Here is a 10,416-nt window from a genome sequence, read left to right as displayed (position 1 = left end):
CTCTGATGATCTTGGAGTAGCATTTCCACACCAGGTTCCATCTGTTCTTCTGTTGGTAGTATCAGCTCCAGGCACTTTGAACAGCAGGGTTTGGCAGAAAACTTGAATGTAGGCATAAGCAAGCAATTCAGTATTGATGGCCTGTGCTAGGCTGTTTATTTGTGTATGTGGTCACCTGTGAGCATAGACAAATAGGATTTCACATTTGGAAAATGCCCTAGGTCCCCATTTACAGATAATACTGAGACTGAGAGGCTGTAGCTTGATGGAACTTCAGCGTCCCCTGGGAAAGGCATAAGTATGAGCAGCCTGGTGCCCTGTGCAAGGCAGATAGGTGCCCTTTCCACTTAGCCATGATGCTTCTCTTGTACCTGGGGTCACCTCCTCCCCACTACTTCCTCTTGTCCTGCAGACAGAGAACAGACCTAGGGTCATACCATGTTCACACTGGTCATCCTGTCACTGCTGCTCACCAGTTCAGAGGACAGAACAGGTATCCAATGTTTCACCCTGGCCTTGTGTCCTCAGAACTCCTGATGTCTGTCCCATATCCTAGCTCCTGTAGGGGTATCTGTGTCCAGCTGTAGAGGTCTGTCATGGTGCCTTGTGCCCAGCAAGTGGCCTGTAATTAACCAGGTGTGAGGCCTCACTACTGTCTCCCGCTTTTAAGACTTAAGGTGCTGAACAGGAGGACCATGCGTTTGGGGCCAGCCTGAGCCACATAGTCAGCTGCCCCTTAAAAGCCCAGTGATGTAAGATGCCATGAACTAGATGTCACAGGGGTACTTGGCATTATCTGTTCGTCTGAGCAGCTCTTCAGGGGCCATCTCCTTTCCACCTAGCTATTAAGCTCCAGAAGGGCAAAGAGCCTGACTCCCGTGTCTGCCTATTGTCCCCAGTGGCATTTGTGCTTGCTGGTAGGCTACCACAGTGACACTCAGCTTTCTTCCATTTGAGTAGATGCTTACTTTACCCGAGGCCTCATCATAGCTGCCTAAATGCCCTGACGGTGTGGCACTTAGCATGTGAGAACGGAGGTCACAGCAGTTAGTTTCTAATTTCTCCACTTGGATGTTTTGCCACTTAGTGCAACGCAAGGCAGTGTGGGTACTGTGGGAGATCGAGGCCCATTAGTGAGGCTGCTGTGAAATACAGTGGAAGCAGTAACTCTCTGGGTTAGCTTTTCACAGGTGGAACACCACTGGGGAGATTCTTATTCCAAGAGCCTTCAACCCAGCAGGATGCTTCGTTTTAGCTTGGCAGGAGAGACCTAGTGATAATAGAAAGGAGCCGGTTAAGAGGGAGGGAGTGGTTATTCGGCAGTTGTGAGTGAGACAGATTGTTTGGCATTTATAGTGCTGGTGTGTGGTTTGCTCATAAAAGAGAATGCCTAGCCGGAATTTATGTAGTGAAAATTAAACCATTAAACCTTCCGAAGCGAGAAACTATGGCCATCTGCCATGTAAAAGCATCATCACCTCTAAGCCGAGCTTCATCCGGCATGGATCTGTATGCAGCCCTGTCGCCTGTGGAGAAGCCACCCTCTGACTTCTGCTTTTCTTGCTGTTTTCAGAGCCTGAGCCCTCGTGAAGCTGGCAATGACAAGTCTGAATGGTCGCCATGCCGAGAAAACCATTGACATGCCAAAACCATCAGCCCCCAAAGTACACGTACAGAGGTCCGTGTCCCGAGATACCATCGCCATTCATTTCTCGGCATCCGGGGAGGAAGAGGAGGAAGAGGAGGAGGAGTTCAGGGGGTACCTGGAGGAGGGGCTAGATGACCAAAGCATTGTAACAGGGCTTGAAGCCAAGGAGGACCTGTATCTTGAACCCCACGGTGGCCATGACCCTGTGGGCCCTGTTGCCGCGACCATCCCGGCAGAGGGACTGTTTGTATCTGAGGGCCCTGCCATTTTGCCCGTCTCTGAGAACACTGTAAAGCTGCTGGAGCCCCCTGCTCCGGCAGTGCAAGTATTAAGTACAGTGCCACTGGCTCTGTCCCCAGGGTCGTCTTCATCTGGGCCCTTAGCTAGCTCTCCCAGTGTGTCATCCCTCTCTGAGCAGAAAACCAGTTCTTCGTCCCCATTGTCTTCTCCTTCCAAGTCCCCTGTCCTTTCATCCAGCGCCTCGTCCTCCGCGCTTTCCAGTGCTAAGCCCTTCATGAGCCTGGTGAAGTCCCTGTCAACTGAGGTGGAGCCAAAAGAGTCCCCCCATCCCCCACGGCACAGGCACCTGATGAAGACCCTGGTCAAGTCCCTGTCCACAGACACCTCCCGTCAGGAGTCGGATACCGTGTCCTATAAGCCCCCTGACTCCAAACTCAATCTGCACCTGTTCAAACAGTTCACGCAGCCACGGAACACAGGTGGAGACTCTAAGACTGCGCCTTCTTCCCCACTGACCTCGCCCTCTGACACCCGCTCCTTTTTTAAAGTGCCCGAAATGGAGGCGAAAATCGAAGACACTAAACGACGCCTCTCTGAAGTCATCTATGAGCCCTTCCAGCTCCTCAGCAAAATCATCGGGGAGGAAAGTGGCAGCCACAGGCCCAAAGCCTTATCTTCAAGTGCTTCAGAACTCTCCAACCTGTCCAGTTTGAATGGGCACTTGGAAAGCAATAACAACTACAGCATCAAGGAGGAGGAGTGTGACTCCGAGGGGGACGGCTACGGCAGTGACTCCAACACTCCCAGGAGTGAGCACTCGAAGCCCACCGAGGAAGCTGGGAAGGAAGAAGAGCCTAAGGGATCCCAGGGGAGCAGTCTGAAGGATTTAGGCCTGAAGACAAGTTCTCTTGTGCTTGAGAAATGTTCTCTGTCTGCCTTAGTGAGCAAAGAGGACGAAGAGTTCTGTGAACTGTATGCTGAGGACTTTGAGCTGGATCCTGAGGGCGAGGGGAGACTTGATAAGCCCCGAGATGTCCCCCTCAAGCCAGAGGTGCTTGCCGATGATGGCTTGGTTCTGGACAGCGAGGACGAAGCTGACTCAGCCACCCAGCACCAGGAGTTACCAGTGAAGACGTTGGGCTTCTTTATAATGTGTGTCTATGCGTACCTTATCCTCCCCCTCCCCTACTACATGAGCGGGCTCTTCCTGGGCATTGGCCTTGGGTTTATGACTGCTGTTTGCGTGATCTGGTTTTTTACACCACCAAGTGCTCATAAATACCACAAATCACATAAAACTCTGCAACACTGGAACACAAGATCCTTGGACATCAAAGAGCCTGAAATACTGAAGGTAAGCCTTCCTCCAGCCTCTGGCAAGCACAGTAAGTGATGAGTGAACTTACGTGTTTAAGCTAATGGCTCAAGGTGTTCGCATCAGGGGTGTCTCTCTCTTCTCCAGGAAGCCACACTACTCCCCTGGAAACCTTATAGATCATGTTTATCTGTGTACCCATAGCTTTTTGAAGTTCTCCGTGGCCACAGAAAGCTACACTGTTATCTAGTTCCTACTTAGGTCTGTCCTTCAGTTAGCCAGGTCTACATTTTGAAGATCTGTCCTGACTGAATGTTAGGATTTTATATTCATATTTTTCAGACAGTCTCACTCTGTAGTTCTGGTTGTTCTGGAATGTACTCTGTAGATCAGTCTGGCCTCGAACTCGCAGAGATCTGTCTGTCTCTGCCTCCTGGGTGCTGGAATTAGAGGCGTGCAGCACCACCCTGCCTGGTAGGATTATGTTTTTAAGATTCTGGCTTCAGATTCAATGCTCATAGAATTGTAGGAGAGGGTCAAGAGGAAAGAGACTAGTTAATGTCGGTTGGTGACACTTGTTGTCAGCTTGTCTCTACACACAGTGAGGTATGGGCTGAGGAAAGATGTCAATTCCTGTGCATGCTCTGTCATGCCGGGGCCTCCAGGGTATGGGTTTTATGAGATGATCTTTTGGGGTTCAAGATTTTTATTTCTGCATATTTGCATTTTTCTGGTTGTTATGTATACATCATAAGATTTGTAGCATATAACTATGGTTGTCACTTGGCATGGTGGTGGCACACATCTATAATTTCAGCATTTGGAGGGCAGAAGCAGGAGGATTTCTGTGAGTGTGAGGCCAGACTGGTCTACATAGGGAGTTCCAGGCTATGACTATATAGTGAGACCTTGTCTCAAAACAAAACAACAGAACAACAAAAAGCAGCTGGGACTGGAGATGTGGTTGAGAGCAGGCACTGCTTCTTCAGAGTCGTGTTTGGGTCCCAGCACCAATGTCAGACCAGCTCACAGCTGCCGTTAACTTCAGCTCCAGGAGATCCAAGGCATCTGGGCTTGGAAAGCACCTGTGCACACAAAGGCATGTGCACATAGCTATCCACATACATATTATATGTAAAAATTAAAATCTAAAACAAAATATAGTTGTCATTTATATAGTTTGAGTTACATAAGGTGTGGAATCAGGAACGTTTAAAGGTCACTGCTGTATAAAAGTTGTCAAGATCAACCACACCAGTTCCCTGTTGCCATTATTTGCTTCCAGTTTTACAACGAGGAGACAGGGACTTTCGTCCCAAGTTTTTTGAGCCCAATGTGATTCCCCCCTTCCCATGGTATGGCTCTGCAGAAAGTTCATTCCCAAACTTTTTCCTGAGAATCCCTTGATGTCCTTACAAGTATTCAAGACGAATCTATTGTCTTGGAGCAGTTTTGAACCTTATTGATCATAACCTTTAGCTCTTCAAGTTATAAGCTTGTTTGATCTGTGTTAAATTTCTATATTTTTTCCTTTTCTAAATAATACTCTAAAAATGACAACATGATCTCTCTTTATTGTAAAACAAAAACCAAAACAGAACACCTGGGGTAGGATGGGGGAGAGGGCTCCTCCAAGATTCTATTTGTTGTTTTCTGGCTTCTTTCTTTCTTACCCAAAGGAAGACACTGGGAACTCAAAGAAATAAGATTATTCTTCATCAAAGCTGTGTTGATTTGCTGTATTTACCCTAGCTTTTTATAAGTTCTGAAGCTGTGTCTGTACCACACATGTGCAGACTGCCCCTCTCTTCTGTTTGATTTCATGTGATCATATATCTTACAGCCTGACCTCTTTTCTTTCTTCCACATGGCAGTTTGTTACGAGACAGTTTCTTTTTTTATGGAAAGCTGGTGTTGGCTCTGAGGATGTGACACCCTTAGCTTGGCATGAATATGTGGGGTAGAGCAAAATGACTCATGCAAGGTGGCTCCACTCTTAGAAGGGTGCTGCTGTGACTACCTGATTTACACGCACTTTAAGTGACTTAGTACTAATTTTAGCAAAGAAAAATGGTGTCTATGTTAGTCCCAGAGCTACTAAGTGGAACATTTTATTTCAAACCTTTGAACATTCATTTGTCCTAGGAAATTTATAATTTTTAATGCAGTCAGTCTCTAGTATTGATCCAGTCACTGTTGTGGGTGGACAGTTTACCAGCTGCCCAGGGGGACACTGTGGTGGTATTTAAGTGTTCCTGTGGTCAGCTTGCTTTAATCCAGTGAGTGAGACGGTAAAGGTAGAATGCTAGGCATGGGTGTGAGCAGAGGCACAGAAAGGGTTGCTGTGCACTGCTATGCAGTCTAGGTGTGTGTTTCCATCTGTTTTCTGTTGTTAATTACAAAACACCCAGGCTAGGTGAGTCAGAAAAGGGTGCCATATTTGGTGGTACACACCTGTAATTTCAGCATTTGGGAAGCAAAGGCAGGATGCTTATAAATTTGAGGGAAGAAAGGTTGTTATTTTGGCTTATGGTTGTAGGCCAGAGTTGAAGGACTTATCTGGGAAAGGCCTTCTTCCTGACAGAGTGCTGAGGCACATGGGCCATCCTTGCTGGGTGACAGGGGACACTGAACATGTACTCTTCCCTGTCTTTCAGAGCCACCAGATTTCAATCCTGGGCTTCCACTGGTGGCTTTATCTAATCTGTCACTTTTCAAAGGCCCTACCACCCAAACTCAAGGTCAGACCCAGTTCCCACCCTGCCAATACCTCACAATGGATTGTGTTAATTCTTCTTTACATTGGCCCATAACTTGCTTGAAATGGTTTCATTACTAATATGTATAACTGTATTTTAGCCTGGACTCTTACTTGGTGTGTACTGCTGCTTTTAGAGACTGGCTAAATATGCTGTTTAGAAAATGGGACACTAGCCTAGCCGTGTGATGGTGTCACACACCTTTAATCCCAGTCAGAGGCAGGTGGATCTCTATGAGTTCAAGGCCAGCCTGGTCTACAGAGTGAGTTCCAGGACAGACTCCAATGCTACACAAAGAAACTCTGTCTTGAAAAACCAAGAAAAAGAAGAAGAAGAAGAAGAAGAAGAAGAAGCAGAAGCAGAAGCAGAAGCAGAAGCAGAAGCAGAAGCAGAAGAAGAAGAAAAGGGGACACTGGGCTGGAGTGGTGACTCACTTGCAGAGGACCCAGGTTCAGTTCCCCAACCTGAAAAGTGACTCACAGTCATCTGTAACTCCAGCCCCAGGGGATCCAGTGCCCCGTTCTGACCTGTGAGGGCACTAGACATGTATGTGGTGCACAGACATACATCTAGGCAAAATGCCTGTATACACAAACACAATAATTAAATCCCTTAAAAATCTAGTGTAGAGGGAGGGGCTTGAGAGATGGCTCAGTGATTAAGAGCACTGACTATTCTTCCAGAGGACCTGGGTTCAATTCCCAGCACCCACTTGGCAGCTTACAACTGTAACTCCAATTCCAGGGCTTCTAAGACCCGCACAGAGACATACATGCAGGCAAAACACCAATGCACATAAGATAAAAATTAAATAATTAAAAATCAAGTGTAGAGAAGGAACATTGCTGTGTGTTAGAAGGGTGTTATTTGGGCTGCGAATTGTCAATGCAAGTGATTCAGGAGCTTTTTTTTTTTTTTTTTTTTTTTTTTTTTTTTTTTGGAGTGAGGTCATTTTTTCCCCTTGGAGATTTGGACCCTAATGTGATGAGAAAAGGGAAGTGTCCTGAGTCCAGCTTTGGCCTTCCATCTTGTGTTTCTCACTGGACTTGTGTGCTCAAGAGACAAACTGCCCGGTGTCTAGACCTAGAAGTGACATCTCTCATCTGTTCATACTGCACTGGGTGAACTTAGTTACCCAGGCCTCTACAATGGAAATACCCTGGGCAGGCAGCTTCTGGCTCACTTACGTCTAGCTGTAGTCACATGTCACATGCTTACTGTCTGGCTTCCATGGAGCTGTGTGCTTCACAATGGCATAGGGTATGTTCATCAGCCATGTGTGTCCTCAGCACCCGCTGTGTGTTAGGCGACTTGGGTCTGTGAATGAGTAAGATTTAGCCAGTGGAAGTGGGGCCAGGTTAGAACTGCCAACGCTGACCCTGAAGGCCTACATCAGCCAGCCAAGCCCAACTCCTCTTCTACTTCCAGGTCTGTCTGTGCCTGTGAAGTAATACAGGAGCCGTGGTTTGGTTGTGGTTTACTCCCAGTGAAATGCAGGTTGAAATTTAATTTCCATTGTAACTGTGTTGAGAGATAATTAGAAGTTGGGCATGGTGGTACATGCCTATAATCCCAACACTTGTAACACTATGTTTTGTTTTGGTTTTATTTTATTTTGTGAGACAGGGTTTCTCTGTAGTTTTAGAGCCTGTCCTGGAACTAGATCTTGTAAACCAGCTGGCTTCGAACTCACAGAGATCTGCCTGCTTCTGCTTCCCAAGTGCTGGGATTAAAGATGTGTGCCACCACCACCCAGCAGCACTATGGAGGCGTAGGCTGGACACTTGCAAGTTCAAGGTCACCCGAGATATGTAGAAGTTGAAACCAGTTTAGATTTCAGGAGACCTTGTTGTGGTCCATACCGGTAACTCCATCACTTGGGAGGCAGAGAGGTAGGAGCATCACAAGCTCAAAGCCAACTTGGACTGCATAAGTTCTAGACCAGCCTAGGCAAATAGCAGGACCTTGTCTCAAAAGGAGAAAAAAAGTAATTGGATCATGAGAGTTCTATCCTCATGACAGGATGAATGTAGCTTCTATAAGAGTGGGTTAGTTATCACCAGAGCAAGTTGCTCTGCAGCCAGCTAGATACTTTTCCTTTTCGTCTCTCGAACAGGTATCTTTCTTCTTCATGAGCCCATCTTCTCTTACTACCTTACTCCTGGGTGGAGCAGCCTACCCTTCCCCACCCCAAAAGCCTAATAGACGTGACACTATCTTGGACTTTGCCTCTGCTCTAAATGAAAAGTACACTTTAAAAAGTGCATTGATGGAACTGGGCCTCATGGCACAGCCCTGTGATCCCAGCTGTATAGGAGGCTGAGGTTAGAGGATCCAAGTTCAAGGCTTACCTGGCTGCAAAGTAAGTTTGAGGTCACCCTGGATAACTTAGTGAAAAAAAGACCTGGGGATGTAGCTCAATGGTACCCGCACACCTGCAGGTTCTAGGTTCAACCCCCTATACCACCAAAGGAATTCAAACAATAAAATGAATACATAATGCAGATTGAATATTCCGATCTGTAGACCTGTGTCTGGTGAGTAGAAATATCTCCTTGTTGAGTAGTTCAGTTTGAGCTATTAGTTATCTGGTTTGAGTCATTTCCCATGGATCTGTTACTGTTAGGTTTTGTAACGAATAAAGTGATGCATGCAATCTTGAGGGCAAGTATGGAAACTTAAAACACTCCCGAAACTTTACATTAGGCCGTAAGGCCTATCCTGCATATTCCATGCCGTAAGATTCCAGGAGTGAACAACTTTTTGATATTGCAATGACTTTGTCATCTGCAAATGTGTTGAGCCATACTCATAGCTATCCTGGGTGCAATGGCCTTTGGGTCATAGCTTGCACACACCTATAAGCCACCTTCGTCTGTGAACCAGTTGAATTGGAACTGGATTGTTTGTGGGCTATTTTAACACTTGAGAGCCTGAGGCTTGAGGATCACAAGTTTAAAGCTATAGTGGGCTACCTAGGGATACCCTTTCTCAACAAAATCAAACTTAAGAGACTATTGGAGGAGAACACATGTTTTTAAGCTTCTGGGTCATATCGGTTTTCATTGATAGGAAATACTTCCAGCCTTCGTGGGGCAGTCTGGCTCCATTATTGGCCCTGTGAACAAGGTTAGGAGCACAATAGCTTCTCTTCTTTGTGAGTTCAGATGTTGAGACAGAAAAGGACAGATGTTCCAGTATAATTGCATTCATACTGTAGACATGTATTTAAGCGAGGTGGCTTAGCAAGTGCTACCAAGCCTGACAACCTAGAATCCACATGGTGGAGGCGGAGAACCAGCCCCTGCAAGAAGTTGTCTTCCAACTTCTATGTGTACACGTAGTTCCCCACATACACAAACAAATGTGCACACAATAAACAAACATTTAAGCACATACAAAACATGGTGCTTGGCCGGGCGATGGTGGCACACGCCTTTAACCCCAGCACTCAGGAGGCAGAGGCAGGTGGATCCCTGTGAGTTCGAGACCAGCCTGGTCTATAGAGCTAGTTCCAGGACAGGCTCCAAAACCACAGAGAAACCCTGTCTCGAAAACAAAAAAAAAACCATGGTGCTTTACCGGTGGTCAGTATGGGGTCACTAATCCAAAAGGCCATCCTGCAGCCAAGTAGTAGCTATTTTCAAAGACAGCTGTGCCTGACTGGGGGCACAGTACACCGTTTACTCCCAGCCCAACTGATCGTCAGTCATACTGACTGAAGCACAGAGAAAAAGGGCCTCTGTGGAACCCACGGACTGTCACAAAGGCTACAGAACTCCTGGACCAGAGCATGCTTACTTTAAGGTGTGGGAGTTGAGGCAGGTGAGAAACAGCCGGTAGGAGAAGGACTGCCTCGGGCACCTAGCCCAGGGACACAGAAGCATGAAGACGGCAGCTACCAGACATGAAGCCTGCTGGGCTGGGTAAGGTAACTCAAGGCAGCTCTTGTGAGCCATGGGCTCCAAGAATGTCACAGTGCAAATCCCTCTTTATCATATGCTTCTGTAGTTGATATTTTGGGTGCTCAGCTAGATGTCCTGGGCTGGAATTCCTGAAAGGAGTGTGTCAGGACCTGGAAGGCTGGGGTGTTAGTTAGCCGTTGCCCTTAGGATTGCTGTTGATCATTCCCAACCAAATTGGGTGGGCCTCCTGAGCATGTATTGTCCCTTGGCCAGGGGTGTATTTCATCCAGTGCCTATCATACATGTCAACTTTCCCACTTGTTTATAATGAAAAACTTCCCAAGATTCCATAAGGTTCTTGGATTTATGCTGGAGCGTGACTCAGATGCAGTTTTGAATTATATTCATGACCAAGTTCCCCACTCCAGAGCAGTAGGATGTCGGTTCCCAGAGTAAGGGCTGCCTAGAGGGTTGACTAAAATTATTTTGCCTTTGCAGAGACTAATAAAAATGAATCTTGGGAAGCCTTTGTTTGGCAGCATTAGATAT

The 10,416-nt window shown here is 46.8% G+C and overlaps 1 protein-coding gene across 2 annotated transcripts in view; it reads left to right on the top strand.

Moving 5' to 3' along the window:
* The first annotated feature begins 1,573 nt into the window (after positions 1-1,573).
* The window catches only part of Tex2 (testis expressed 2), a 70,756-nt gene continuing 61,913 nt past the window's right edge, over positions 1,574-10,416 (top strand). For both annotated transcript variants that reach the window (XM_005350416.3, XM_005350415.2), the window contains exon 1: positions 1,574-3,242. In XM_005350416.3, coding sequence (XP_005350473.1) covers positions 1,599-3,242 — 1,644 coding nt within the window. In that variant the 5' untranslated portion in view covers positions 1,574-1,598. The remainder of the gene's footprint in view (positions 3,243-10,416) is intronic.

Source organism: Microtus ochrogaster, chromosome 7 (assembly GCF_000317375.1).
Source record: "Microtus ochrogaster isolate Prairie Vole_2 chromosome 7, MicOch1.0, whole genome shotgun sequence".
NCBI lineage: Eukaryota > Metazoa > Chordata > Mammalia > Rodentia > Cricetidae > Microtus > Microtus ochrogaster.
Note: the sequence above shows the minus strand (reverse complement) of the source record. Positions and strands in the feature narration are given on the sequence as shown.